This window comes from Aureobasidium subglaciale, assembly GCF_000721755.1.
Source record: "Aureobasidium subglaciale EXF-2481 unplaced genomic scaffold scaffold_3, whole genome shotgun sequence".
NCBI lineage: Eukaryota > Fungi > Ascomycota > Dothideomycetes > Dothideales > Saccotheciaceae > Aureobasidium > Aureobasidium subglaciale.
The window spans coordinates 188,436-215,091 of NW_013566992.1; the positions used below are offsets into that span (position 1 = coordinate 188,436).

The 26,656-nt window shown below is 50.7% G+C and overlaps 13 protein-coding genes across 13 annotated transcripts; 6 read left to right on the forward strand and 7 right to left on the reverse strand.

Moving 5' to 3' along the window:
• The first annotated feature begins 970 nt into the window (after nucleotides 1–970).
• On the forward strand, nucleotides 971–1,794 carry AUEXF2481DRAFT_36691 (uncharacterized protein). Its single transcript, XM_013491352.1, has 2 exons — nucleotides 971–1,352; nucleotides 1,407–1,794. Exons 1-2 carry the CDS (start codon nucleotides 1,022–1,024, stop codon nucleotides 1,619–1,621), a joined length of 546 nt encoding a protein of 181 aa, XP_013346806.1. The 5' UTR covers nucleotides 971–1,021; the 3' UTR covers nucleotides 1,622–1,794.
• On the forward strand, nucleotides 1,666–3,853 carry AUEXF2481DRAFT_471834 (uncharacterized protein). The gene is made up of 4 exons (XM_013491569.1): nucleotides 1,666–1,756; nucleotides 1,828–2,151; nucleotides 2,205–2,381; nucleotides 2,434–3,853. Exons 2-4 carry the CDS (start codon nucleotides 1,944–1,946, stop codon nucleotides 3,816–3,818), a joined length of 1,770 nt encoding a protein of 589 aa, XP_013347023.1. The 5' UTR covers nucleotides 1,666–1,756; nucleotides 1,828–1,943; the 3' UTR covers nucleotides 3,819–3,853.
• A 3,124-nt stretch (nucleotides 3,854–6,977) lies between these two features.
• Nucleotides 6,978–7,935, reverse strand: AUEXF2481DRAFT_26576 (uncharacterized protein; the record flags this gene model as incomplete). The annotated part of the gene is made up of 3 exons (XM_013491248.1): nucleotides 6,978–7,060; nucleotides 7,108–7,821; nucleotides 7,863–7,935. 3 exons carry the CDS (start codon nucleotides 7,933–7,935, stop codon nucleotides 6,978–6,980), a joined length of 870 nt encoding a protein of 289 aa, XP_013346702.1.
• A 72-nt stretch (nucleotides 7,936–8,007) lies between these two features.
• On the reverse strand, nucleotides 8,008–8,966 carry AUEXF2481DRAFT_36695 (uncharacterized protein). The gene is made up of 4 exons (XM_013491353.1): nucleotides 8,788–8,966; nucleotides 8,665–8,725; nucleotides 8,461–8,590; nucleotides 8,008–8,408 (listed from the first exon to the last, which is right to left on the reverse strand). Exons 1-4 carry the CDS (start codon nucleotides 8,833–8,835, stop codon nucleotides 8,297–8,299), a joined length of 351 nt encoding a protein of 116 aa, XP_013346807.1. The 5' UTR covers nucleotides 8,836–8,966; the 3' UTR covers nucleotides 8,008–8,296.
• Nucleotides 8,967–9,102: 136 nt separating this feature from the next.
• AUEXF2481DRAFT_2154 (uncharacterized protein) lies at nucleotides 9,103–9,908 on the forward strand (the record flags this gene model as incomplete). Its single annotated transcript, XM_013491150.1, has 4 exons — nucleotides 9,103–9,324; nucleotides 9,393–9,542; nucleotides 9,593–9,772; nucleotides 9,825–9,908. 4 exons carry the CDS (start codon nucleotides 9,103–9,105, stop codon nucleotides 9,906–9,908), a joined length of 636 nt encoding a protein of 211 aa, XP_013346604.1.
• A 34-nt stretch (nucleotides 9,909–9,942) lies between these two features.
• Nucleotides 9,943–10,499, reverse strand: AUEXF2481DRAFT_2155 (uncharacterized protein; the record flags this gene model as incomplete). Its single annotated transcript, XM_013491151.1, has 3 exons — nucleotides 9,943–9,983; nucleotides 10,007–10,184; nucleotides 10,236–10,499. 3 exons carry the CDS (start codon nucleotides 10,497–10,499, stop codon nucleotides 9,943–9,945), a joined length of 483 nt encoding a protein of 160 aa, XP_013346605.1.
• Nucleotides 10,500–10,982: 483 nt separating this feature from the next.
• Nucleotides 10,983–12,701, forward strand: AUEXF2481DRAFT_471905 (uncharacterized protein). Its single transcript, XM_013491570.1, has 3 exons — nucleotides 10,983–11,222; nucleotides 11,278–11,463; nucleotides 11,661–12,701. Exons 1-3 carry the CDS (start codon nucleotides 11,022–11,024, stop codon nucleotides 12,594–12,596), a joined length of 1,323 nt encoding a protein of 440 aa, XP_013347024.1. The 5' UTR covers nucleotides 10,983–11,021; the 3' UTR covers nucleotides 12,597–12,701.
• A 153-nt stretch (nucleotides 12,702–12,854) lies between these two features.
• On the reverse strand, nucleotides 12,855–14,356 carry AUEXF2481DRAFT_2157 (uncharacterized protein; the record flags this gene model as incomplete). Its single annotated transcript, XM_013491152.1, has 5 exons — nucleotides 12,855–13,118; nucleotides 13,186–13,493; nucleotides 13,565–13,573; nucleotides 13,642–14,066; nucleotides 14,139–14,356. 5 exons carry the CDS (start codon nucleotides 14,354–14,356, stop codon nucleotides 12,855–12,857), a joined length of 1,224 nt encoding a protein of 407 aa, XP_013346606.1.
• A 1,008-nt stretch (nucleotides 14,357–15,364) lies between these two features.
• AUEXF2481DRAFT_471988 (uncharacterized protein) lies at nucleotides 15,365–17,457 on the forward strand. The gene is made up of 3 exons (XM_013491571.1): nucleotides 15,365–15,616; nucleotides 15,681–17,013; nucleotides 17,062–17,457. The coding sequence occupies exons 2-3, from the start codon at nucleotides 15,865–15,867 to the stop codon at nucleotides 17,071–17,073; spliced, it is 1,161 nt and encodes a 386-aa protein (XP_013347025.1). The 5' UTR covers nucleotides 15,365–15,616; nucleotides 15,681–15,864; the 3' UTR covers nucleotides 17,074–17,457.
• Nucleotides 17,458–17,819: 362 nt separating this feature from the next.
• AUEXF2481DRAFT_36700 (uncharacterized protein) lies at nucleotides 17,820–18,598 on the reverse strand. Its single transcript, XM_013491354.1, has one exon. It carries the CDS (start codon nucleotides 18,517–18,519, stop codon nucleotides 17,842–17,844), a length of 678 nt encoding a protein of 225 aa, XP_013346808.1. The 5' UTR covers nucleotides 18,520–18,598; the 3' UTR covers nucleotides 17,820–17,841.
• A 462-nt stretch (nucleotides 18,599–19,060) lies between these two features.
• AUEXF2481DRAFT_46022 (uncharacterized protein) lies at nucleotides 19,061–23,263 on the reverse strand (the record flags this gene model as incomplete). The annotated part of the gene is made up of 2 exons (XM_013491455.1): nucleotides 19,061–23,137; nucleotides 23,195–23,263. 2 exons carry the CDS (start codon nucleotides 23,261–23,263, stop codon nucleotides 19,061–19,063), a joined length of 4,146 nt encoding a protein of 1,381 aa, XP_013346909.1.
• AUEXF2481DRAFT_472031 (uncharacterized protein) lies at nucleotides 23,146–23,722 on the forward strand. Its single transcript, XM_013491572.1, has one exon. It carries the CDS (start codon nucleotides 23,291–23,293, stop codon nucleotides 23,672–23,674), a length of 384 nt encoding a protein of 127 aa, XP_013347026.1. The 5' UTR covers nucleotides 23,146–23,290; the 3' UTR covers nucleotides 23,675–23,722.
• Nucleotides 23,723–24,250: 528 nt separating this feature from the next.
• AUEXF2481DRAFT_62691 (uncharacterized protein) lies at nucleotides 24,251–25,653 on the reverse strand (the record flags this gene model as incomplete). Its single annotated transcript, XM_013491487.1, has 2 exons — nucleotides 24,251–25,227; nucleotides 25,278–25,653. 2 exons carry the CDS (start codon nucleotides 25,651–25,653, stop codon nucleotides 24,251–24,253), a joined length of 1,353 nt encoding a protein of 450 aa, XP_013346941.1.
• Between the last annotated feature and the right edge of the window lie 1,003 nt (nucleotides 25,654–26,656).

Below are 26,656 nucleotides of genomic sequence, written 5' to 3' on the forward strand. Positions count from 1 at the left end.
ACTGCCTAGCCCTTACGACATGCATCCTCATCAACTGCATGAAAGGCGCGTGCACCTGCCCGATGTCAATACAACACTGCAGGCCACTTTGAACGAGGGAATTCTCGAGACTCGGCGCTTGATTCATGCGGATATAACTCCCCTAGGCAACCCCCTGCCTTTCGCGATTTCCTGATAGCGTATTTTCCGGCTGGCGATCTGTTTTGGGGTAATGGGGTTTATGCAGGTAAGAGAATAATCAACGAGATGATCGTCGCCAGAGCTCAAGTCTTGCAAGAACAGACGAGGCCGTGATAGCCAAGGCATGCTTGTCTGTTGGGCTGTGTATGTTTGGCGCATGAGCTGCGAGATGCTGTGCAACAACAATTCTCTTGCAGATGGAGTATCTCTGCACATTCTTGTGACTTGCAAGGAAGAGAAGAAACCAAGTTAAACGCTCCTAGAACATATCAAGCCGGCCGGACATTCAGTTCAACACATATTACCATCAACAAGAGCAGAGATGAACAAGCCAAGCCAGGAATTTACAGCTTTTACGCAGCAGCAACGCCAAATCACATCAGACGAAAATCAAGGAAGGAACAAACCTTTGCATGGTCAAGATATAGAAGCCATATTACGAGGCTTTGCAACACCTTTACCCAGTCCTACACGATCAGTCTTGGATCAAGGGTTTCCCCTGGACGACTTGGAGCAGATGGGCTCAGCACGTGGAAGCAAACGAGATCATGAGGACAATATCACGGAGCCACAAATGCGATCTAGACATGATAGAGTGTCTTCGAGGCTTTCCCAAACGCCTGCTTTCCGTCATGGCAGCGCTATTGATAACACGCGGGGCCATGTCGAGGAAACAGGTACTAAAGCTATCGTGAGTAAGCCGCCTACTCCGCTCCCGACCACAAGAGCAAAGACTATTGTAATGCCACCAGCTGCTGCCCCTACTCAACGTGGAAGTAGCCAGCGTGTACCAAGCAACACGAGCTCGTTGTCGTGTAAGACTGGATGTCTTCACCACCTCATGACGTCTTTTGAGCAAGTCGGCGTTATGGTGGGCCGTCTGCAGCACTTCAATGTTCGTGAGTCAACTACACAACAACAGAGACAAGCGTACAAGACTCTCCCACGACACATTGGTAGAGACAAGATGGTGTCGCTGGATGCTGTCATGCAGTGTAACAAGCAGGCCTGGGAGGCATGTAGCAGGACTCTTGACTGTGACAGTTGTGTCACACAGCAGATGAATGTATCTCTGGTAGTGCGTATGGTGGGAAAGATGGCCTTGCTCATTGACGAAGCGTGTAAGGACTTTCGATCTTCAGGCGAACATCGGGGGTCCGGTTCTGATGATGCTAGTTATGTCAATTCTTTCAACTCGTCGTGTAATAGACTTGATCAGGCGATACCGCTGGGTCAGTACTCGATCGACACATTGGAGGAATGGCTTGCAGTTATGAGTCCGATGGTGCTTCTCCAGACGAAAGCTTTGGAAGAGGTGATGAGAAAAGTGGAGGAAGTTGACTGTCTGAGCCAGCAGAAGATGACAAGAAGCGAGCTGCAAAGCGCACATAGGAGTGTAGCGATGGCTCATCAGCTTCTTGATGGTAGCAGATACTTTTGAATGCGACTCTGGACAAGATTCTTGAGCGTCGACGTTATGGAGTGGGGAGGAAGGTGCTGCTGTCGTGGACGGCTCCCTGACCGGACGATAATAGCCCGATACGGTAGTAAGCAGTAACTGACCAATCTCTTCTTGGTATGTCTTCCTCTTGTACTGAACGGGAAACTGCCGGTCCTGTTCAGTGTATTCACAACTGCGTTTCTTAGTAGGACAGACTCGATTATAGAGATTGCAAAATGTCGTACGATTTTCAACGACACCACAGCTTCTAGAATCTTCCCGAGAACTACTGCACTCGTGCTACATAACTCCAATCTATACGATGAGAGCCTGGAACAACATCATGACTTTGGATGAACCAATGTGGGAGTGGAGAGCTAGAGCCTTGTTTCAGGGTACCGATTCCAGAACGCTATTCTTTGCTCTTGCTCTACAGCTGCTTTTATATGGAGTGCTATCAATCACACACAGTACATCAATGTTCATTGCTTGCTCGCTTATCGGGACGGTCATGATGATACATCTCAAAGGTCTGTTCGCGTCGTATCTGCCAATCTTGCTCGAGGTTTGACAGATGATACAGGAGATAATGACGAAGTTATCATTCGTGAACACTTCGATAGTCGTCCCAGCGACGACAACGGAGTCGAAACCTCTTTCTCAGCTCCCAGCAGCCTCACGAAGCCGAGATATGATTCACCACAGCAGAGTCCAATCATCACCGTATCACAACCAAATGATGACTACACAGATTCAGCATGTAAGCAAGCAACATCATCGCTACGTTAATTTCACTGCTGAAACTCATCCAGATGCCAGCCGCATAGCCACTCCTTCCATAGATCTATACCAACAGAAAGCCGACTTTGCGGACTCTGCGCTTCCGCACCAACGACAAACGCGACCTTGCAAATCAGAAGATCTCCCACTTCTCGGCCGTATTCTAGACCAAAGGATTCCACTGCACGCCCTCGAACGGCACACGAACGATTTTTACCGAGCCATTCGGATCCGGCGGACCCTCCTCTCGTCCACGAAGAACACATTCAAAGATTGTAGCACCTCCCTGATCAACTCGGCCTTACCGTTCGAAAACTACAACTATGCACAAGTACATGGCCGCTGTGCAGAAAACGTGATTGGATACATGCCCATCCCAGTAGGCATAGCAGGACCCCTTGTCATCGACGGGGTATCCTATCTCATTCCCCTCGCAACAACAGAAGGTGCTCTGATAGCGAGTACAAACCGAGGAGCCAAAGCATTAAACACCGGCTCTGGCATCCACACCGAGATCCTCGATGATGGAATGACTCGAGCGCCAGTACTGACATTCCCCTCCCTATCTCACGCAGCAAGTGTAAAACGATTCCTCGACTCCCGCAAAGGCCAGGAAATACTAAAAGAATCCTTTGACGCTACATCCTCTTACGCTCGGCTCGTATCCACAACTTCTCGCGTCGTGGGGAGCTCGTTGTACTTGCGCTTCAAAGCTTCCACCGGCAACGCAATGGGCATGAATATGCTCGGAAAAGGTGTTTCGGCCGCTCTGGCGAGTTTACCCAATCACTCCCACCTCTGCCCTGCCCTAGACGACATGACTTCAAAAACGCTAAGCAGCAACCTCTGCACAGACAAGAAACCCTCGGCCATAAACTGGCTCCTCGGACGAGGGAAATCCGTCTGTGCAGAAGCCATCCTCCCTGCTTCTTCAATCTCTAGCATTCTCAAGGTCACAGTAAAGGATTTGGTAGCATGCAACGTGCGTAAAAATCTCGTCGGGTCGGCGTTGGCGGGCATGAGTTCAGGAGGCTATAATGCACAAGCTGCAAACCTTGTTGCTGCGCTCTTCACAGCATTGGGTCAGGATATAGCACAAGTGGTTGAAAGCAGTAATTGCATGACTTTGATGGAAGAGTTGGACAATGGGGATTTGAAAGTCAGTGTCACCATGCCGTCGGTTTTGGTGGGGACTGTGGGGGGAGGCACGGGTTTAGAGGCTCAGAGAAGTATGCTTGGGCTTTTGGGCTTGAGTGGAGAGGCGGAAGATGGCAAGGAGATAACGGAGGACGGAGGGGATGCGAGGAGGCTGGCGACGATTGTTGCGGGGACTGTGTTGGCTGGAGAAGTGAGTTTGATGAGTGCATTGGTGTCGCAGGATTTGATGACGAGTCATTTGGCATTGAATAGAAAGTAGAGGATAGAGTGGCAGGATGGAGCCAAGCAAAGTTGTCATCATGGTCGTTAAAGAGATCTCGAATCATTCTCACGCCTTCGCAAACCTATACCTGAACTTCTGACCTTCCCTATCCAGGGCGTCTTGCTCCTCATCTTGCTCGTTGACCAGTTCGGAATCATCATCTCCTCCAAACTCCTCTCTACCCCAGTAACCCATCAATGCCTTGACCATTCCCTTTCTTTCATCTTCTAGAGTAGATACTTTTTCTTTGCTGTCGGCCAACTCCTGCTTCAAGGTCTTTAGCTTCGCGCGCCAAGAATCTTCCCTCTTCTTAAGAGTGGTGGATAGTTTGGTGTCGAAATCGAGATTCAATGCATGCAAGTCTGACAACTCTGTTCTCGTTTGCTCGAGCTCTGTAATCGTCGAATGCAATTGAGATTCCAGAGTACCGGATGTGGTAGTCACAGCTTCTAGCTGGGAAGTCCTGGCGGCCAGATCTGCTTCGGCAAGAATGAGAGAGTTTGAAGTGGTTTCGAGAGAGGACTGAGAAGATGCAAGAGCTGTCTCTAATTCGTTGACACGGAACGAGAGAGTATCGCGAGAGGTACGGAGACTAGCCATGCCCTCCTCGATCAAGTCGATGGTGCGGCGGTGTTCTGATCGCAGATTATCTAGATTCGTAGACTGGGTTTGTGGAGGTGGTGAAGTCCAGGACTTGCGGAGCCGCTCTACCTCTTCGTGATGTTGATGCTGTTGAGATTCGAGTTGAGACCTCAATGCTTGGAGTTCCTTACGCAAAGTCTTAGCGAGCTGTTGCATTGACTTGTCTCGATCAACAACAGGGTTTTTGTCTTCCAATCGATCGAAGTGCTGGAGAATATCTAGCTCTTCTCGCAAGGCACGAACTTCCTCATTCAACTTCTTGCGGTCCTCACGCTCCTTGTTCAGTTGATCGTAGACATCTGCTTGAGACTGCTGAGCTTCACTGTCCGCTTTTGCCCAAGCTTCCTTCTCGGATGCATGCGCATGTAGTACTGAGTCGAGTTCATCTCGTGCTTTCTGTAACTGCGCTCCGAGTTGAGCCAAGGCGGAGCTTGCCTCGGAGTCATCCTTGTGAGTCTCCAGTGTACTGAGTTGTTGTTTGGCTCGTTGCAATTGCTGTGCGAGTGCTCGAGTCATGTCTGCAGCTTTCGTATCTGCATCTTCATGAGCAGCTTGTACAGCCTTCTCCTTTGCTGCCAGAGCATCTTGAGCTGTTTGCAATTGCTTCTTCAAGTCCTGGCTCGTCAAGTCGTCTTTGATTTGAGACTTGAGGTCTGCGATGAGTTTGTCCTTACTTTCGATGGTCTTCCGCATGTCTTCGAGCTGAGTCTGCAGGCTTGCAATCTGTCGCTCGAGCTCTTGTTGCTTCTCAGATGTCGAATATTCGTCGTCCATATCGACCTTGGTACGATTGACAGCCACGTCTTCTTCCTTATCGTCCTTCGCTTGCTGGATGTCTCTTTTTGCATCAGACAACTCCTGTTGTACACGCTGGAGTTCATTGCTCTTAGCTTTGCGCTGTCCCTCATTCCAAGTCTTCAAATCTTGCATGTCATTTTCAGTCTCGCGGAGATTATCCTGCGACTGCTTCAGCTGACCACGAAGATCGGCAAGTAAGCTGTCTCTCGTCTTCAGCTCATCCTTGACCTTGTCGAGCGAATTGTGGGTCTGTCGTTCGGCTTCACGAGCTTGTCCAAGCTGAGTCTGTAGATTGTGTATCTCTGCATCCTCGCTATCGTGCATTTGATCCAACTCTTTTGCGCGATCTTCGGCAAGCTTCAGCGCATCCTTCTCGGCAGATTTCGCATCATCCAGTTCTGATTTGAGGTCCAGCATCTGATCTTGGTATTGCTGAGACTCTTTGCGCAAGCGATTCAGCTCGTCTCGTAGGGATTGTAGCTCATTGTCATCTTCAGAACGACCTCTGCTTTGTGAGCGATCCGAACGTTGGTACTGGCGGGATGCGCGTTCAGTATCGAGTTGAGTAAGTAAGGATTCATTGACTTCGCGCAACTTCTGCAGCTCTTGATATAGACTATGCGGCTTTTGATTGGGAGTGCTGTCAAAGTGCGGCATGGGTGATCGCATAGACGACATGGTAGGAGGACTTGACGGTCTCTGGTTTTGGGATTGGCGTAATCGCGAAGTCGAGTATGAGCGTCTTTGCGGGTCGGGAGTAGGATGATTGGAGGCAGGACGGCCAGGAGTCAGCTCGGAGTAGTAGTCCTCAACGGTAGGTTGTAGCATGTTCTTCCTCGGCACCTCGTCGTCAGCGTGGTCGGGACGAGGCGTAGAGTCGTTGGCACCAGGTTCGCTTTGAGTGTTGCGTTCGAGTCTGGGAGAGGTGTTGAGCGAGGAATTGGTCAGAAAATCCGCCGTCTCATCGAACATGTCCTGCTGTTCCTCCCATGCTGGTAGTGGTTGTTTGCGCGGAGTTCCTCGAAAGTACTTTGCCAGGTTTACGGTAAAATCAGTCGGACCATCGATATCATCACTATGGACCTTGTCGATAACACGGTGCATGCTGGGCGAGTCGAAAGCACTGGCTTCATCGTCGAGGTTCAAAGCATCGAGATCTAGAGAATATTGTGTTTGATCCGGTTCGTCACCATGAGGTGTGCGATGCGGCGGAGGCGCTGGCGGTGGTGGTGATGACAGCATGATCAGATATGCGACAGCCTAACAATCAACGAGCTGTCTAGAAATATCTTGTTCGAGCCGCGTTGTATAGAAAAGTGACAGGCACGACAAGTTCGACTGTTTGTTGTTGTCTGTGCACCCACCATGCGCACCCAGAATGCGGGGTCGGCCTTTACACATTATTAAACTCCGTCCATGCATGTGATTGTTCAAATGCCACCTGCTATAGGAAGAGGAATGGTCACAGTCGTGATGATATAGGTCATACGGTTGTAGATATACAGACGTCTCAACATGTCGCGGTGAAGATCCAGTATGTCAGACCGCTTGTCCAATCTCAACTAGTGGGCTGCCTGACACATGAAACTGCCATTATTGTACTCAAGAAGTATATTACGGACGTGAGGCCACGCCTCCTTTCATCATCACTATGGCCGTCTTCTCACAGCCGTAGTTGCTTGCCCACAGAGGCGGGACTCAGTCCTAGACAAAATCCTAGACAAAGTCCTTCATGAGGTCGTCAACAGCTCGTGCAGCATACCTCTTCCGTTCATTCTCTGGCATTCCAGCCGTAGTTTCTGTTGAACCGTCAATTCCGCCCACCATAGAGAACAATCGAACCTACCTTTGATGGCCATCAACTGACTCATCATTTGCTCCATCCCCTCAAGCTGGAAAGCACTTCCCTCGTCCTCGTCGCCTCCGTTGTCTGGATCGAGTAATGAGGCCTTCAAACCCCATAGCTCAGCATTCATCTGCGCCTGTTCGTCATCCATGCCTCCAATAACATCTTCATCTTCATCTTCGGCTGCGGAAGAAGACCACTCATTTGCTTCAAGTGCCTCTTTCGCTCTTTCCAATCCTAGCTTTTCTCCATACTCATTCTTGCCCTCTGCATCAATGTGGATGTACTCAAATCCAAGATCCAGACACTGTTCTTCTACTACAACGGTAGCCTTGTCTTTGTTTGTCGGTGTGAGGTCGATGGCAAGTCTTGTACCATCCCACATCATACCACAAGCTCTTTCCACCACGTCGCTAACAGCCTTCATCGTCTTCTCCACCTCCTCGGATATTGTGACTTCATCGCCATCCTCTTTCTTGCCATTCTCGAAACAGTATATCCAGCCTCCCAGTGCTTGCACAACTTCTTTTGCTTCGGGCTTTAGGAACTCGGCGGTCCAGGCTTCGACGTCACCGATCTCGTCAATCCAAAGGGGTATCGCGGCTGTATAATATGCGGTTTTGAGAGTCCATTCATGTGTTATGCCGGCGAGAGAGCCGGTCGAGGTGTCGGGAGTAGGTGCGGAACCGGTCAGCTCTGTCGCAATAGATGAGCCTATGATGCGGCGGAAAGTGTGCGCGGAAGAGAGAGTCCACCTTTGACCACGCGAGAAATATCGCAATCTGGTTTGCCTAGTACAAGAATACGACGTGGGTGCTTGATTTCCATGGTTGTTTCTGGTAGATGCATGTTCATAAAATTGTTACATCAAGAGGATGAAGATGGAGAAAACAAATGTGGAGGGAGCTTGGAATTGATTGTTTCATTCGTCTTCCACGTGACTAATATCTTGCAGAGTCATCATGCCCTCTGCGCCTCTTCATAGATGGCGGCAGAGGTGACGCGATGGTCGGACGTAGTATGAGTCCTTTTGCGCTGTGCCGGGCTGCCTCTACTGCCTTCAGCTTCTGGCTTGGACCCATCACCCGAAGCGGCATGTGTATGACCCATATGCTCTGCCGACACGGAACTTTTGTTCTTTTCCCCTTTCCTAACTTCGTAAACAAGACCAGTGACTTGACATGGGTGTTTATCCACGGGGTCCACCTCTTTGGCCTCTAGCTCTGTTGACAGTGGCGCGACCTCTGGCCAGACCGACACCTCTTCCACGGACGTTTCTTGCTCTGAACATGGGCGCATTCCTGCACATTTCTCGTCAGCATTGTTCTCGTCGCTTCTCGCATTGTCACTTACCTCAACATGTCGGGAACAATAAAGTATCGGACGTGCGATCCTCTGATGTAGACCTGATCCAAGTGTGATACGCGACCATCTCTTGCGGTGACAGTGATGTCTCTGAGTTGGCAGTTCATGTTGTCCTCGGCTATCATCTCGTCAGTGTCTTGTCCCTTTCTCTTTCGCTGTTTGTTCAGCCAGCATTGCATATGTAATGCGCACCTTCGAGGAGCTTGCCGCGGTAGACATTGCCAGATGTGATTTCGACGGTGACGATGTGGCCCTATAGAGTTGCGCATCAACACAAGTTCTTTCCAATGCGACAGAGTGTAGAGATGCGCGTACGGTTGCCTCGTTGAGCAATTTGATCGGAATTCCAATGGTTGAAGTCATGGCTGATCCGTATGTGTCGGATGTCGTATGGTGCGCGTGTTGGTCGAGAGAGCGTGAGATATATAAGACGGATGCGCGAGGAGGAGAGGTACAGAGAAATGGATCAAGAGCAAGTCGTCACTCGTCAGGACTGCGATGCGCGCGAATCTCCAGAGCTTCAAGAGGAACAGCCTTGGCGTCGGATAATGTTCTTGGCGGGAATCTTGAGTCGATCTCGACCATCTTATCTTCTTTGATCATCTTTATACTTCATTACCTATCATCGATATGAACGTGTCAGGAACTTTGAGCTTCTTCAGGCTCTTCAGGGATCCATCTTTGTGCTTGCCTCATCATACTGTCTCGACTTTCAATCACTTACCAATCCCTCTTTGCCGAGCATTCAACAAAGCAGATGGCGAGAAGAAGGTAGACATCAGAGCTGTGGTGCTCGATAAAGACAACTGTTTTGCTGTACCAAAGGAAAATGAGGTTTACAAGCCGTATACTGTAAGCCCTGCCTCCAGATGTCTATTCAAAGGTCACAGGTCAATGGATCTCGATTAATCATGTTCTAGGAACGATTTGAAGAGCTTCGCAAAGCATATCCTGGTTCGCGTCTAGTAATTGTATCAAATTCTGCCGGAACTTTGTCAGACCCCACTGGCGCAGAAGCGGACCTTCTGGAAAAGAACACTGGCGTTAAAGTTCTTAGACACAACACAAAGGTATGCTTCCTAAGGCCGATGTATCCAATTCGTTTTGACCACGACCTCAGAAACCTGGCTGTCATCCAGATGTGCTATCATATCTTCGTAATGCTGCAGACACAGGAGTCACGCATCCGTCCCAGGTCGCCATTGTCGGAGACAGGTTGTTCACAGATGTCATGATGGCAAATATGATGGGCTCATACGGATTCTGGATTAAGGACGGTGTTGTGGAAGAGAAAGGACTCGTAAGTCTGATTCGAGGACGTTCCGTGATAACTATGCTAAAAATCATGATAGTTCGTGAAACTGGAAAGAAGTCTTGCAGGCTTCCTCACTCGTCGAGGTTACGCCCCACCATTCCCTCAAAACCAGTTTGAGTAATTGTCCTCAGATCCACATTCGATCCTGCAGCGATCTACCTCCAATGCTGCTGAAATGACAAGCTCCTGAGGAAACCTTGACATGATCAGGTACCGTACCGTTGATGAACGGGATAGTCACGACGGTTGTAGACTGCTCAGACGGGTAATCTGTGATATGACCGTCTCCAGTCGTGTCAGCAGCGACCAGCAGACCTTGGTTTCCGCCAATGAACCAGGCTTCATCAGTCGAAGATGGCAGCGAGATGTGTGCTAGTCCAGACGTGTAGATGACGAGCTAGCGAACACGTCAGCGCATTGTAACAGCGAGTCAAAAAGGCTAATATACCTGTGGTGCTGGGCTGTTATGAACACTGCCATTAAACCTGGGCGGAATGATGGTGTACGAAGCACTGCTAGTGTTGAATGTGATGCTTAGGCTGCCACGGATACCAGGTTGTGAGGAGTCAATCAGCGGTGTCGCGAATCGCCAACACTCAAGTGCTGATTCATTTGCAGCATTGGTGACCAGAGCAGTAGCGGTGAGGTAGTCATACGCTTGAGTAGTTGCACAGAGCAGTGCTCCAATAGCAGCGGTCAGATAGAGATGCATATTGATAGGCTGTTCGAGGAAATAATATGTTCATGTGAAGCAGGAGTGTGGATGTTCTCTAAGTGTTCATGAAGAAGTCGAAAGATATGAAGTCATCCCGCATGGGCTTTCACGCTCTTCGTGTCACGATTCATGTGTTGGAAAGCTTGCGAGGACTGCAGATGCTACTGCAGCACTGCCGTTGTCCTCTCCTTAGTGGATGTCCTTGAGCCTCCTCTTGCTTTCCTTGATTTAGCAGTGAAGTGCAACACTACGGTTCTGATGTCACCACAGACTCCGCTTCCTGCCGCGGACTTCATCCACCTGGAGAAAGTAAAACTCAACAGTGAGATCGTGATCGTGAGAGCCAACGCGACAGACTCGTGAGCATCGACAACGTTCTGATCGTACAAGCAATTCCTCCATTGGCTCTAGCTTTCTGCACGTCTCGGGTCGGCCCGTCGCAGCCGACCACTTTCGCGCTCGCATCACCTTCCTTCCGAAACAATTAACATCAAAAAGTTGTCAACTTACAACATCATCATGGCGGAACAGAAGACTTCGACGAAGGACATGCCTTTCCGTGCCGCTGAAGGCGTATCTCGCTTCTTTCTCATCGAAGCTCTGCGCACCGGTTGCGAGGATTTGACAGAACAATCGAAACACCTTGGATCTGCGCGTGACAAGGCCAAGACGATACTTGACGACAAGTCTCCTGCTGTGCTCGAGGCTCTACTCCAAGATGTATGTGTATGATCACTTTGACCATGAGGGTGATTTACTGATAAATTCACCGCAGGTTTTGAATGCTTGTGCAAAGAGTCTGCAAGCCCATGCTGAAATTGTTGAAGCTGTCGCCGAGACCATCGCCGTCAACTCTGACAAAGACTCTGTTGATGAAACGAAAGTCTCGAACAAGTATGCTCTACTTGTTGGCCAAATCAAGGATGCTGCTATCGGTGTTGAGAAGTTGGGTGCCGCCAACGTAAGTCTGATTGTCGCGTCTCCTGTCTCTCTTGCCATTGTCGCATTGCATCAATACACCGACGAGACATTGTCCGGCTCCACTTCTTTCGTGGAGAGAACTCGCTCATGCTATGAATTTCTCCAATTCAATTCATGGCACACTTTATTGACATTGTGGTTCTTACTTTCGTCACATTTCGACTAATGCTTCGTCAGGTCAAGAGAGAATCACCTCCACTACCAACTGAAAGCGACTTTGACTCGGAACCCGAAGTGAAATCCTCGAAAAAGCCGCATGTCCATGAGCCCAAGCAATCTACTCCACTGAAGAGAAAGGCCAAGCATATCTCAAATACTTCGGCCACAGTCAAGGATGCTCCATCTTCTGATAGCGTTGATGAGAAGCCCATGAAGGGTAAGGGCAAGAAGCTTAGCAAGCTTTCGAAGCTGTCCAAGTCTTCCAAAGCTTTGGAAGAGAACATCACGCCGCCACCAGAGAATGAAACTCCAGCCACGCCCTCCGCATCCAAGCACTCCGCACAGTCATCTTCTGCTCAGGACTCTGAAGTCAACACCCAAGACGACAATGACGGCATCCCACCATCAACCCCAAAGCCAGATCTGTTACGCAGAGAGTCTGTCGAAGACATAAGCTCAGAAGTCAATGCTCGCCTCGCAGCCAAGGAACGCAAACGCGCCAGTAAGAAGGCAGCCAAGAAGCGCAAGCGTGACTCTGTCGCTTCAGAAATCTTCTCCCCAGACCCAAAGGCAGAGCCCGAATACAAAGCGCCCCTGCCGCCGAAGAAGAAGTCTCGTGTCGATAAAATCGACGGAGACAGCAAGGGTAAGCGTCAAAACGTTGACGACGCTCCTGGCAGCAAAGCAAAGAAGCAGAAGCACAAGTCCACGACTGATGATGACTCAACTGTGAGATCCGCAGAAGCGAAGCAGGAGTCAGAGTCAGAGGTGGTAGAACCAAGCATGGGCAAGGCAAGAGCTTATCATGCTGAGAAGCTCTCAGCAGCACAGGAAAAGGCCAACAAGTCGAAGCGCAGACGTTCTTCGAATGGCGCTGACGTCCAGACGCCGGCGGCTGTGCCAGATGCTTTCCACGAGACCAACACTCGCAAGAAGCGCAGAGTCGGTTTTTAATAGTGCTATATGGGATATCGAGCGAGCGGGAAAAGACGCGGTGGTCAGAATTATCGCTCAGACGAAGCGAATAGACGATGCTTGAGGGACGCAATAAACGTCTCATGGCCCCGGACATCACGCTAGATGGCGTTTGCTATTGCTTCACGTCCTCTACACACAACTTCAAGAGCGTCACGCATCGCTCAAACCAACATAGATATACCATGAATGCATATAATACTCGAAGCAACCAAAACTATCTCGCTACATCATCCTCTACATCTTGCTCCCACCCTTCTCCTTTCCCCAAGCCTCCTTGACAAAATTCTCAACATCACCCCAAAGCTCTTCTGGCTTCTCCATAGCAGCAAAATGCCCACCCTTCTCATGAGAATTGGTAAAGGCAAAGTTTCCAGTCTCCTTGACCCAAGAAATTGGTGTGGGAGAGATTTCCTTGGGGAAATAGGAGTAGCCTTGAGGTTTCTTGCTCGGTTGTCGGAAGCGAGGGTTTTGGCCGCTGGGAGCTTGGGAGCCGAAAAGCTTTGGACAAGGGTCAGTAAAGAAGGAGGAGGAGGAGAGGGGAATGGAGTCGGGAGGGAGAACTCACACTGCGATAAGGATAGATGCATCTAGCATAAGTATCTGTCAACCAATACAAAGATACCGAGTCGAGTATCTCGTCAACACTGGGGTCTTCATCTGTCCACTCTAGGAACTTTTCGCCGATCCAAGAGAGTAGAGCCAGAGGTGAGGAAGACAGCGTGAGGCCGATTGTTGCTGTGCGGGTGCCGTGTTCCATTGCATATGCAGAGCCAGAGTCACGGAATGCTTTTCCACGCTCGAGTCCCTTTTTCTCAAGATCGGAGATGTGGAGGGAGTCAGCGTTAGAAGGTGGAGGAAGTGTGTAGAGGTTGACTAGAGCAATAAAATCAGTAACTCCCAAGTATCGGGCGGTATAAGAGCCTTTTAGATGCAGGAAAACTTACTGTGGAAAGCTATCACAAACCAACATCGTTAGTACCATGAACTCCTCACACTTTTGTAGAATAGGGGAAAAACATACCTTTACAAGCCCCACTCTCCACACCCAACTGTCTAGCAATAAAACTCCCAAGGTCCCCTCCTTGAGCAATATACCCATCCCCAAAACCCAACGCCTGCATCAAAGCATCCATAACAGGCGCCATATGCTCAGCCTTGAAATCTCTATCCACCGGTGGAGAAGAAGAAAACGCATACCCTGGCAATGAAGGAACGATGATATGATAAGGCAAGTCAGCAGGATCAGGATACTGTTTCTTGATGACTGAAAGCATGTCCAGGAATTCTAGGATGCTGCCGGGCCAGCCGTGGAAAAAGGCTAGGGGGATCGCATTGGGGTTTTTGGAGAAGAGGGCGATGAAGTGGATGGTGAAGTCTGAGCCTTGATCGTCTGTTATGGGGATTGTGAAGTTTGGGAATGAGTTTATTTTTTGCTCGCATCTTCTCCTGTTTTTGTTGCGGTTTCGATTAGTCTTTGCTCTATCGTCCAGCGCAGTTGTTGATCGGGGGGGATGTTACCAGTCATAGGCGCCTTCCCAATGCTTCTTGGCTTCGATGAGCCAGTCTCTGTTCATACCGAATCTACGATCTTTTTGTTGATTTTCGTAGGTCGCAGGACCAATCCTGGAGTGAGCGAGCAAGTGTTTCATAGATTGAATGTCATTGGCATCGATTTCCACCTTGTAAGGCTTGGGTTGAACCTTTGCGGTTGATGGAACTTGGGCGTAGTCGGCCATGTTGGATATTGAAATCGTGCGATTACAGGTAAGATAGTGAGAAGCAAGAAGCAAGAAGCAAGAAGCAGGAGGAAAAACCTAGCCGAGGACCTTACAAGGAGTATATGTATGCTTTGGATGATCCCTTTGCATTTGTAATTGCATGGCATACCGATGATGTAGCCAGTCCCCGCTTGGGAAGCTTATCCTCGGATGTCTTTCGTCCGTTTCGTGAGGTTTCCATACATGACCTGACAATGAGCGCCTTGCAGCTTGTTGAATGGCTCGTTGAATAGATGAATCTCTACACCTCGATATCATGGCAATATAGGCCGGGAAGACAAAGTTCCGAGCAAATGTGTTGTGACCATTCTCGACAGGGTGACGGCGTGCAACCACGAGGAAAGAGCATGAAGCTTGGCATGTCTCTTTTCCCCGCAAAGTCCGTCGCTGCTTTGTTGGATAAATTTATCAGGAACCTCGAATATTCCTCTTCCCTCGGCGCATTCGACTTGACAAATCACCGACATATACTCGTCACTGGCTTCCACAATCAGTCGCTGTTCAATCACTGGAAGCTTCTCGATACTTGATAACAAGGCCGATTTATCTACAGATCAGGGCACAAAGACGTCAAAATGCCGCCCAAGACGGCTTCGGGCAGAGCTCGCCCAACGGGCACAAGAGGGGGAAGAGGGGGTAGAGGAGGACGAGGAGGTGCAGTCGCTGCTACAACAACATCCGACTCTACGCCAACAGATCAACCCATGCCCGACGCAGCTCCTACATCAGACACTGCAACGCCAGCACCTGTAGCGCAAATGACAGCAGCACCCGTCGCAACCATGGCTCCCGAAGCAACAGCATCTTCTTCAACCGCAGAAGCTCCTCCAGCACCAGCTCCTATCAAACGTGTAGCTTCGGTACGTCGTGGAGGCGCATCAGCGTCGCCAGCACCTTCAGCACGTGGAAAGAAACCGATCATCCCTGCACCAAAGGCCGTGAGAAGAAGTAAAGAAGACAGAGAAGCTATGCAGAAAGAGGTGAATGCGAAAAAGGCAGAGGAAGCAAGAGCTGCATTGAGAGATGCCAAGAGAGCTGGACGAGGAAGAGGTGATAGAGGACGAGGAAGAGGAGGTGGTAAAGCAAGAGGTGGATTTATGGGTGACAGTGAGAGGACTATTAGGGATGTCGTTGCCAGTGGTCCCTTCTCAGCCGGCCAAGTCGCTGCTGATGCTGGATTCCGTGGAGGCAGAAGACCACCGGGTGGAGGCTTTGGTGGTGGAGGCGGAGGTGGTTATGGAGGAGGAGGAGGTGGTGGTGGTGGTGGTGGCGGCGGCGGTAGTGGTGGTAGCGGAGGTCCTCGCATTAAGAGTGAAGGAGGCTCCTCATACGCAAACCCAAACATCGAGGACGGCGGCTACATCTCCTCCGACCTCGACGAAGCAGACGAAGGTCCCCGCAAAGACATCGACTTCATCAACCTCCTCAGCGATGACGAACAAGATACGGCAGCCACAAACTCCGGCATGGCTCCCGTCCGCGTCAACCGCGTCGAGCACCGCGAACGAGAAAAGCCCGTAGCAACAGACGCCACAAAAGCAAAAGCAGCCGCCGAAGCCTCGAAACCTACAACCACAGAATCCTCAGGAGAAAAGGCTACAACGAAAGAACGTACCGCCTCCCCCGAACTAACACGCGGAAAACAACGCACCAAAGAAGTCCAAGTAGTCCGCAGCGAAAGAAGATGGAAAGGAGCCTGGGAAGACAGTTCCGACGACGAAGCAACCATAAAACCCGAGCCTGAAGATGCTTCCACAATCACAGCTGCTCCTTTACCAGCAGCCTCCGATATTGCGATCAAAGAATCCGCAAGTCCAGAAACAAGACGAAAGAACAAGGGTAAAGCTCCGATTAGAAGACACGGTCTACCCACTGAAGCACCAGCACTGCAAACACAAGAAGAGCGCCGAGAATGGGAACGCCATCATCTCGATCTCGAAATCATCCGTCAAGAACTCGGAGAAATCACTTTACCTTCCACACCTCCCACAACAGCACAAAAAGACACCGAAGGCGATGTAAAAATGTCGGAAGGAGCAGTAACAGAAGAGCAAGATCTCACAGACGGCGTCGACGCCACTTCATCTCTTCCCACACAAAACGGTGCATCTGCAAACCCACCACCAGATCGTCGCACAGATCGTGTCTATCTCTTCCAATTCCCTCCCATCTTGCCCTCATTGGCTACAGCGACTGTAAAGCCAGAACCTCAATCTCCAACTCTATCCAAGAAGACACCGCATACGGCAGAAACACCTATTGATGTGGATTCTGCTACTTCGAAACCTGCCGCGAAACAAGCGGCGAATGTTCCGCAATCTGCAGGACAGATGCATAATCCCTTCCCTCACGGTCTAGTCGGAAAACTCCGCGTTCATGCATCCGGCCGCACGACTTTAGACTGGGGCGGCACATCTCTGCAAGTAGGCATGGGAACTGATGTACAGTTCTTGCAAGATGCCGTTGTTGCAAAGTTCAATGATAAAAGCGATGTGGAAGGTGGCAAAGGCAAGGAGAAGGAACAAGAAGAGGAAGAAGGTGCTTTCGGTGGTGAAGTCATGGGCTTAGGACAGGTGAGGGGAAAGTTTGTCGTCACGCCTGATTGGGAGGAGATTGTTGGTGTGAGGATCTGATGAACAAGTAGAATTGCTGAGAAAGAACAGGGTTTATTGTGACAACAATATATCTCTTCTTTGTTTTGGGAATGAACGAATATGACATCTACTCGTCAATTGATGGCTCCAGCGAATTCTCCATCTTTGACCCCTGCACGGTGTGTACGTGCATGAACCAAAGCCAGTCATGATTTTCCTAACTCGGGCAGTCCACCAGTGGTCAACGAATGTGATGGCTCCAGTCCAGTACAAGAGGAACATGACACCGTCCATCGAATATTGCCATCGTCCAGCGCTAACACTCTCCGTGCCACAGCAATAGGTCACCGCTTGACTGGGTGTCACGTCCGCGAACAAAACTCCAGAGACTGACCACATTCATCATTCCAGCGGCTGTAGGCAGTCTCAAGAGCTCCGTTCCTTTCTTGTCCTCACTCCAACGCATACAGATGCGGAAAGTGTCGTAGCAATTCCTGCAAGCAAATTCTCCACTTCTTCGTACATAGCACAGTTTTCGTTGTCATTGGGGCCCTGCTAAGCTATCCCCAAAGTTCTAGCTACACTCGCTTGGTTGTGAAGCATTGACTAAATCACTTTCTCTCGTGTTTCTTCCACAACAATATCGTGACACACTCGATTGTTTTCGATCCATACGGTCCATGGGGCCTCAAAGTCTCGTAAGCTGTTGTCTGGGACGTGAATCGTTGGTCCTTGTTCCCAGACCATGGGTTCCAGGGGCTTGTCGAGTAGCGGTATTGGAGATGACCCGTCTTTCTGCATGTGCGTTGGGTAATCGCCTGATGTACGCCTGCGTTTTTAGGGAAGATATTAGCCAGCAGAAGGAGGACTACGCTTAGGGGCAGAGACGGTGTTGAGAGGAGTGAAAGGCAAAGGGGCCTGTATTTGACTGTCTTGCGAGACGATCATTCTCTGCAATTGTCCAGGTTGGGGCGGATGGCGATTACCTCCAGCCTTGACAACTTTCGCTCCCACCTCGTGATTGACAAAATCTGTCTCTTGACTGGGGCCCCCTCCTGATATTTGAGCAGCAGACGACTGAAGGTCAAGTATCGTCGAGTCTCGAATGCTAGGATCCGCGGACTTGACATGTCTTGCAGCGAAGATGTACTTGGTCTGCTCCATTTGCTCTTTGAGTAGTCCCAGTAGCGTGTCTTTGTGCTCTTGCTGGATACGGTTGATCTCTCCATGATGACGTTGGATCTCGTCTCTACTTGCAGAAATCGATATCAAGCGCTCCGTCAATGCACCTATTGCGAGCTGCGGACTGACGTTCTCGGGAAAAAGCTGGAAGTCTTGTTGATGTGCAGGCTGACTGAGAACATCTGTTGGATCGTCGAGTTGCATTCCGGTATTGGAGCCAGTTGGAATTTCAGGAGAGCGTTCTTTTGAGGGTTGGACTTCTGTCTCGGGAAGTGTCTGGTGCACTGCTGGTGGAGGTGAAGACTTCAGGTGAGGGGATCCCTGAGATATGGTAGAATGTTCCATGATGAATACTTGTTGAGAGTGGCCTTGGTGGATTTGTGGGTGGTATGAAAATGGCGAGTCCGGGTGGATTGGAGGTGAGCAGGAAGGCTGGCATCTGATTGAGTCTACAGCTCTCGGAGGTGCAAGCGTGAGCGTCACTTCTGGAGAAGGAAGGAACACTCCCTCGTAGCATGACGCAAGACATCAATCTTGACCTGTTCGCGGCTTCCCAGTAAAGCGCCTTCCGGGACTCCGGCCAAAGACATGACTGATGCCTCTAGACCTCGTAAGCTCGCACAATTGCCTGTGAGGATTCAAAATTGAAAAGAGAAGCCGACATGGATAAAAGAACGACCTGGAAGGAAAACAGAATCGAAACAGAGACAAGACAGAGAGGGACTGGAATAGCGCCATACTCTAGTATTACAACGATGACATGCTACAAAGTCCTTCCCAGACCGAAACCAGATCATCTGAAACTCCTACAATGCTCCAAAGATATCGTACAACAGAACGCCAGGTTCGAACAGAAAAGCCGTAGAAACAAAACAACGCAGTCAGATCAAACACATTCCCACTCTGCAAAAACACACCATCTCGCACTACGATCAGCCAACACCAAACCGCGATAAACACCTCTTTCACCAACTTTGATGACAGTCTCCCAAGTACTTCCCATGCCTTCGTCTTCTTCTGCTCTGCCAGGATTACTGCCACCATATTCCTGCTTTCTCGTGAATCTGATGATTTTACCAGAAGGAGATTGGATGGCCAGTTTGGCGGGTTTGGTCTGTTTGTCTGACATGGTGGATGCTTCTGACATCATGGAGCCGGTGTGGGATATGCCTGCTGAGGAGGAGGCCATCGACATCGCGGAAGATGGACGAGCGTAGGGGGCAGGTGAGGTGGAGCGGAGACCCAATGCTGAGTTGCTTCTTCCGCGGCTGGAGGCAGTGTTGTTGGAGCCTCCCCATGTGTCGGGCGAGAAACGGGAGAGTGATGATGGATGTTGGCGTACGCAAAAGACAAAAGTGTTGTTGATCACCAAGCGGGCACATTGAGGTTGTGCAACATAGAGATCATGGCGTTGCGCGTGGGGTGTAGGATGACGAGTCAGGAAAGTGTACGGAGGATTTTGTCCAGTGTGTAGAAGTGGGACTGCGAGAGCGAGAGCGTGTGGGTTGTCCTTGATGCTGTGCATAAGACCTCTTTTGCCAGCGTAGACTTTCAGTACACCTTCGCCTTCGTCACCAGGAAGCAGAGCTTTGACGACATAGCTCTTTCTACCACCAATCCATGTGGGTTGTGCAAGAGCAATTTTCCTAGTCACATCACCAGATTCGAACAAGTCACCGTCCATATCACGAGCGAAAGCGCGGGCTTCGACCTCGGCAACGATCTCGACATCTTCAGGTACCGTAAGTTGGAGGTGGGCCATCTCCAGATTCTCCAGATAAGCGATAGAGGTGTCGTAGTTAGCGAGCTCAATGTTATGGCGAAAGTAGGGAGGACAAGCGCATGGAAGTGATATGAGTACTTCGTGAGGAACAGGTGGTACGATGTGCTGCTGTTCGGGAAGAAGAGGAATGTGAGTGAAGCATATCTCCATGGGTCGGGTGAGGAAGAACCAGTGATCTGCAACTGTGTTGTTCGCTGAGCTGTAAGAATTACGCTTCGGGTTGGTAGGATTTGCCAGAGAGCAATCCATGATACGCCATTCGCCGTCGATGATCACAGCGTTCCAGAAGTGGTTGGCTCTAGCAATAGTCTCCAGGTCGAGTCGTTCTCCTGGGCCCTTGAGGTACCCGCGGACAACTTCAGCATGGAGACCAACTGCGGAGCAAAGATCGCGTACAAGAACGGCAATTTCCTCGCTACAGCCGCGCTTGGTCTGCAATACACGTCTGGTGTCAATCTGGCCTTCGAAATCTTCCTCCCATGTTATACGTTCGGCGGTCCAGGTGAAGACGGCTCGAAGACGTTGTACATCGCTGCGGTAAGGTCGGCAAAGATAGCTCTGTGCCAATGATGTTGGTGTGATCATCTGAGGGAGAGCTGAGATGAACCTTGTACCCTTGTCAACCAGACCCAGACTTGGAGCAACGAAGTCGGTCGGTTCGGTAATGGCCAGTCCGTCAAGTCCCTCATCGCCTTCGGTACGTTCAAGCAATTCTTCAACGGGGTTCAGGACAAGCACGTCCATCATCTCACAACGCTCAACGCGTTCAATCCTCTCATTCCTGCTGAGCGAGTTGGAACGGTTGACATCGCGTCTCACTTGCATCCAACCATCACCACCTCCCAGACCCATGTCGCGATGTGCGGTGGATGTGAGCGCAGGTGGTGAACCAGGCATACCACCAGCTATAGCAGTGACACCATCGGATATAATGCTCTTTCTCGGGGATTCTGCTCTGCTTGGTGGTCTTCCGGATGCGATTGTACTTCTTGCATTGGCAGCTCCAGTCTTTGCGGTCGTCTTGGCTGTGTCGATCATCTTTCTGAAGAAGCCACTCTTCTTGGCCTTGGGCGCAGAAAGACCTCCTAGAACTCCTGCAGTTTCGAATGGATTAGTCGTCCAGTCAGCGACAGGAGTTGGAGCAGGTTGCGTAGCGTGACTCGAGTGGAAGCTGATACCAGTCTCTGGAGATTGGGGTCGTGATTGCATTGCCGTCTTAGGTCTCTCATCCCTGCCAAATTCTCCGCGAAGATCGCCGTATGATCTCGAGCTCAAAGCGCTCAGTGGTCGTCTGCCTTTCACACTGCCAGTCAAGCCCCACTTGCGCCTAGCAAAGCTACCAGCACTAGTGGCGCTGAAGGCACCAGCAGAATGACCACTCATGATACTCACACTTGTGAGTTGAGTACTAGTCGTACTGGCTGTAGAAGTGCTGTTAGTACCTGAGGAGGAGCTAGTGGCATTTGTTTTGCTGGTCTGTGTTCTGCGAAGTTGTTGTCTGGTCGCAACCTCGTATGCAGACTTCCGTGGACTAGGGACCTGAGAGCTGAAACGGAGACTACCCGAACTACTCTGACTGCTGGCCGTTGTGGGTCTGTTGTCATACTGAACAGCACCTCCAATAGTTTCTAGATCGCCACCAGTTGACTTTGTTCTTCTCAGTCGACTCTCCATGCGTGAGACATACTCATCCAGAGCAGGAGGCCCATCTCTTGAAGGTGGCAGGGAAGGAATCGAATCTGAGTCTTCCTGTACATTTGCCAGTCTGCCTGGACTTGCTTCTCTACGATATGTGTCCATGGCCGACTTTGCTCTGGCCTGGTGAGCGGATCTGGAACGTATCAGATCGAAAGCATCAGGCGACCAGATTCCACCATTCGGACTCTCAGGTCCAGGGGCGGGTGACGATCTTCCAGCCACACTGCTCATATCGTGAAGAGAAGACATGACATCAGCCATGGCGTCGCGTAATGGCGAAGGGGTCATGCCGGAAGACTGACCGTCTCTAGAATGGCCGCCAGGTGTGACATAGCCATTGTTGAGATCAGACTCGTGTGAAGCGCGAGGAGAAACAGGCTTGCTCTGTTGATGCAGGATACGGTGAGGCGGCGGTGCGGGAGGCGGAGGTGAAGAAGCATCGTCTTGTGGCACAGGCGAGGGTTGCCGTGAGATGTGACGCATAGGTGCAGAAGGTATTGGAGAAGCAGCTCTGAAGTAATCATAGTCTTGTGGGGGTCTGTAGGCTTGGTACTGTCCGTCACCTGCCATGGGCGTAGGCGTGGGAGATGGAGACGGGGAGTGGTGGAACTGAGAGGGAGCAGGAGATGGTCCTCGATAGGGCGAGTTTCCTTGATGGAAAGGCGCTGGCGACACTGCTCGGTATGGATTGGGAGAAGCGGCTCTACTGTAAAGATCGGCGTTTGTATTGGGAGAGGCGGCACGATACATGGCGGCATTAGGCGAGACGTGGCCGTTGTACATTGGTGTCGGGTTGGGCGATACTGGGCGGTATATTCCTTGAGGACTTGGTGAGACCGGACGATACATGGCGGAAGGAGCAGGTGAACTGGCTCTGTACATGGCTGACGGTGCTGGTGATGAGGTTCTGTACATGGCGGAAGGAGCCGGCGATGTCGGGCGGTAGAATGCTGAAGGAGCGGGAGAAACTGAGCGGTATAAGGTGGTAGGTGCTGGGGAAGAGGCTCTGTACATGTCTCCAGGAGAAGGCGGCCTGCTGGGTGAAGCGCGTGGTAGTGGTGAAGGTACACGGAACGTCGACTCCTCCTTGAGCGGTGATGATTGTGCTTTCTTGTCTGATCCAGGAGCCTTTGCCGTCTTCATGCTCGAGTATGGGCTGAACTTCTTCTTGACCGGCCTGTCCTCCGGTGTGCTGCCTCTCGAATTGCAACCATCATCGCGGTATCCAAACTCTTTGTATCCTTGGAAAGGCTTACGGAAGACGCTCTTGGACTTCTGTGGCGATGCGACGGTCGTAGGCGGTGAAACATTGCGGCGAATAGGAGCTGGTTGGAACTTCTCGTCGAGCACTTGTACAAAGTTGGATGGGAACAGGCCAACCATGCGCCGGTCGCGCCTTAGACGACCCATCCACCAGGATCCATCTCCTGCGTTGAGACACTCGATCAGGTCGCCTTCAATGAAGCCCAGGTCTTTCTTGGTCTGTAGACAAGGTCAGTCCGTGTTGCGCTCCTGAAGCGCATCCATGTTGTTGCCCACCTCTCCACCCCATGAGTAGACGGCCTTGCACCAGCATGGGAATTTTGTGGGTATCGATTGACCACCCATGTTGCGCAATTACGTCGTTGCGCTGATATGTGTGAAGTATCCAGTCAAGAGATTGCTTTGTTTACGTTGGACATCCAGAAACCAGAAACGCGCTGCTCTAAGATGACGAATGAACGGTCTTTGCGCGCAGACTGTCAGGAACCAGGAAACGCTTGGAAGTCAAATGATTATCAGAAAATCTTCATGCGACCGCTTGTCAGGCCTCGTGTTGTGTGGCCTGTCGCAGACCAATTAGCTATATGTTCCAGGTTTGATGGTTGTTCAGGGCGTGTTGATTTGTTTACTCCGAAGCGCCAGCCGTGTGCGACATCACAACCAACCCTTGAACCAACCTCCCAAGCATCCCCCCCCCAGCCTGTTGCAACCCGTGCCGCCCTCCCAGCTGCCCCATCAAATGTCAATACTCCATAATTCAGCTCAATCTACTCCGTCAACAACATGGTCTCTATTCTCGTGAACATGTCCCTTGCGGCCTGTCATACTTTTTGTTTATACTTTTCGTGTCCCTTACAGGGCTTTCTGCCATAATAAACCATGCCCTTGCCGCAGGAACTCTGAGATCATCAGATAAACTCTCATCACAACCACGCTCCTCACATGAACCGCTTCCTCGTGCACAAGGTTTGCTCCACTTCTGAACATTGGCAGAACCCACTCCACTACTGCATGCGCAAGCCTATTCTGCCCTGCTTCATCCTCGACCTTATGCACCTCGTCGCCAGCCACTTTGTCTGCTTCCACCAACAGATCCATCACTTTTCTTGAGTCTCACAGCAGATCGCAAATCATTTGAACCTTGTTTCATCAATGCTTCCTCCTCAATCCGGAGTGCCTGCTTCTTTTGTACACGCCGAGTCCATCGTCCTGGTATCATATCTAAGCAAGATCCGCAAATCCCCCAACTCCGATTTTTTCGTTGTGCCTGATCAGCCCCACGCCGCTATGCATTTACTAAAAAAAAAGAGGCGCTAAACGTCTGGCGCAATTCTACACCGCCATGTCCTTGTCGAGTACAACTGATATCAGCCCTGACCTTCCACTGTCGTAAACCCGTGCACCAAGTACTTCGCCGATGGACTCTGTCAAGCGTTCTTTCAATTCTGCACCTTCTGGATGTCCGTTGGTCATGTTTGCCGAGTGTTGTTCTAGAAGGTCCAAGGATTGCAGAAGTACCAATGCGACTCGTTCCGCTTGATCCTTCTTTTGCTCGTCCGCCAGGCCCTGCTTAAGCACTTGGTCGTAAGCTTGGAGATTAGGCAGAATTAGTGTTCGAACACCTGCAGCTCCAGAGATGCCTCGCAGACCGAGGATGGCTCCATAGTGTGTACCGAATGGCTTGTGCGAGTCGAGGAAGTCCTTCAAACACGAGCGTGCAATACGAGGTTTGAGAGTGCCTGATGTTTGACCGTACTGCTTAGCAATAGCTGATAGCAGTGAGGCGGAGAAATCGCGAAGTGCGAAGTGTGCCTCTGGACCGTCTGCCGATGTCGATCCAAGATGCTTTCCGATCAGACATGTTAGGACTGGAGGAATTAAGGAAGCCACGTATGGAGCAATGTATAGACTTGGGTTCTCAAGCAGAGCGGCCAGTAGCTGCATCATCTGTCTGAGAACAAACAAGCTCTTGAGATTGTGTGTGACCTTGTCGGCGACAAACTGGACAAAGTACGGTACCAGTTGATGAAGACCAGGATCTGTGCGCAAGCTGGCGAATGCAGAGATGCGAAACTCTTCGTTGGTCTCGTCCAGGATAGCACTGCAGATGCGTTCAAAGTATAGTTGCAACTCTTTTGAAATGACATGCTTGACCAGAGGCTTGACAGCAATGTTATCGTTACCGCCAATAGCAGCCAAATTCGGATTTGCGCCAGGGCCTTTGGGCAGAAGCTCCTGGTGTCTTTGATCGGCCGAGGTAGGGTTCTGCGGGATAGATGGTTGGACGCCTTCTACGGCGAGCCAATGTGCTACAAGTTGTGTCAGCCAGAAAGAGTATCCTGTGTATCGATTCACGTACCTGTAAGAGAGATTTCGCGAGGCACCTTTGGTAGCGGCGCATTGATGAACTTCTCAAAGTCGATTTCCTCATCTTCGACGTAGTACAGTGGTTGTCCAGGGCCTATGGATGCCTCGCCAAAGCGCAGAGGTCTTGTAGCTTCGTAGCCATAGAGAGGCTCAACATCAAGCAGGCGCAATGCTTGTGAGATGTCCTGTGTGCTCAAAGTAGTCCTCTTGGCATTGCGCATGAATTTGAGAGCTTCCTCCAAGATCTGACTGACGCGATATTCAACATCCTGAGCTAGTTGAGTGACGACCTCGTGGTTGAGAGCGCCAACGCCAACTGATTCGGCGACGTCGGTGATGTTGTCTGGGTTCCAGACCGGGTTCGACATGGCGGTAGACGCGGCAATATCGCGCAAGGAGAAAGGTTGGGGCCACGTGTAGTGAAAATTACTCAGGAGTGCTCGGAATACGATCGACTAGATGGTGTAGTGGACTCGAGGTGCTGTGTTCGTTTCGCGCGTGGTGACCTGGTCGAGGCGTGATGATGTGCAGCAAACACGGCAGTGGCTTCGTACGCCCGTAAATTTGAGTGAGAATCAATCTCGCTTGTACTGCAATACAGACCACAAGAAACGCCGTATCTGATAGTGATAAAAGCAGTAAAGGGGTCTAGCAGTGAGTGGAGTTGATAGTGTCAAAGTGCTCAGTTCCAGCCCGCATTAGAGACGCAGCTCGGGAAGACGCAACTTCCCAAGACAGCGGCCTTTCCCGCGCTTTGCGACACGCCAAGCCTTCTTCCTTCCTGCCCTTCTTGTTAGCTTCAATCGGTTGCGCCTTCCTGCCCCTCATTTCGCTCTCGAGCTCTTTAGCTTGTGTCTTTGCTTCTCTTCCGTCTTGTTGTTAATCCTCTTGACCCGCCGAGCCAACCGATCCTCTGATCAAGTCTTGATTGAATTGACGCGAGCCACATCTACATGCCGCTCGCAATTGCGCTATCGACACGCCATCAGGTGTCAACGTCGTTCTGATGCTTATGTCATATTGTCACTCAAAATGTCCATTAATTGTCATCATCCGGATGTAAAAGGTAATGATCTGACTGCTGCTCGGTAATCTTTTGACTGCGCGCGCTCCTCTTCCACCAGTCATAGCGTGGAGATCCGGCGTGCACACCTGCTTAGGCGAGCGAGACCTGTGTAGACTATCTGACTATCCGTCGTTGCAGCTGCATGTCCCCTCTACCCACGTTGTTCCCTGGAAAGAGTTAGCAGTAGTGGGCCTTGTCATTCCCGTTGGGAATCGCGCTTAAGACCATGTGGTCAGGACTCGACTTCCTCAAGTTTGAGCAGCCGTGCCGCGCTCACTCAAATCATGAACATGACGCTCCGAGGG

Coding starts and splice junctions, on each gene's coding strand:
- AUEXF2481DRAFT_36691 (XM_013491352.1), top strand. CDS start 1,022: ATGACGTCTTTTGAGCAAGTCGGCGTTATGGTGGGCCGTCTGCAGCAC. Junction 1,353..1,406: donor GGGGTCCGGTTCTGATGATG/CTAGTTATGTCA, acceptor ATCAGGCGATAC/CGCTGGGTCAGTACTCGATC.
- AUEXF2481DRAFT_471834 (XM_013491569.1), top strand. CDS start 1,944: ATGAGAGCCTGGAACAACATCATGACTTTGGATGAACCAATGTGGGAG. Junction 2,152..2,204: donor CATGATGATACATCTCAAAG/GTCTGTTCGCGT, acceptor CAGATGATACAG/GAGATAATGACGAAGTTATC. Junction 2,382..2,433: donor TGACTACACAGATTCAGCAT/GTAAGCAAGCAA, acceptor AAACTCATCCAG/ATGCCAGCCGCATAGCCACT.
- AUEXF2481DRAFT_36695 (XM_013491353.1), bottom strand. CDS start 8,835: ATGACTTCAACCATTGGAATTCCGATCAAATTGCTCAACGAGGCAACC. Junction 8,591..8,664: donor CCGCGGCAAGCTCCTCGAAG/GTGCGCATTACA, acceptor ACGAGATGATAG/CCGAGGACAACATGAACTGC. Junction 8,409..8,460: donor ATTGTTCCCGACATGTTGAG/GTAAGTGACAAT, acceptor AGAAATGTGCAG/GAATGCGCCCATGTTCAGAG.
- AUEXF2481DRAFT_471905 (XM_013491570.1), top strand. CDS start 11,022: ATGGCGGAACAGAAGACTTCGACGAAGGACATGCCTTTCCGTGCCGCT. Junction 11,223..11,277: donor TCGAGGCTCTACTCCAAGAT/GTATGTGTATGA, acceptor AATTCACCGCAG/GTTTTGAATGCTTGTGCAAA. Junction 11,464..11,660: donor AGAAGTTGGGTGCCGCCAAC/GTAAGTCTGATT, acceptor ATGCTTCGTCAG/GTCAAGAGAGAATCACCTCC.
- AUEXF2481DRAFT_471988 (XM_013491571.1), top strand. CDS start 15,865: ATGGCTCCCGTCCGCGTCAACCGCGTCGAGCACCGCGAACGAGAAAAG.
- AUEXF2481DRAFT_36700 (XM_013491354.1), bottom strand. CDS start 18,519: ATGGAACATTCTACCATATCTCAGGGATCCCCTCACCTGAAGTCTTCA.
- AUEXF2481DRAFT_472031 (XM_013491572.1), top strand. CDS start 23,291: ATGTGTGAAGTATCCAGTCAAGAGATTGCTTTGTTTACGTTGGACATC.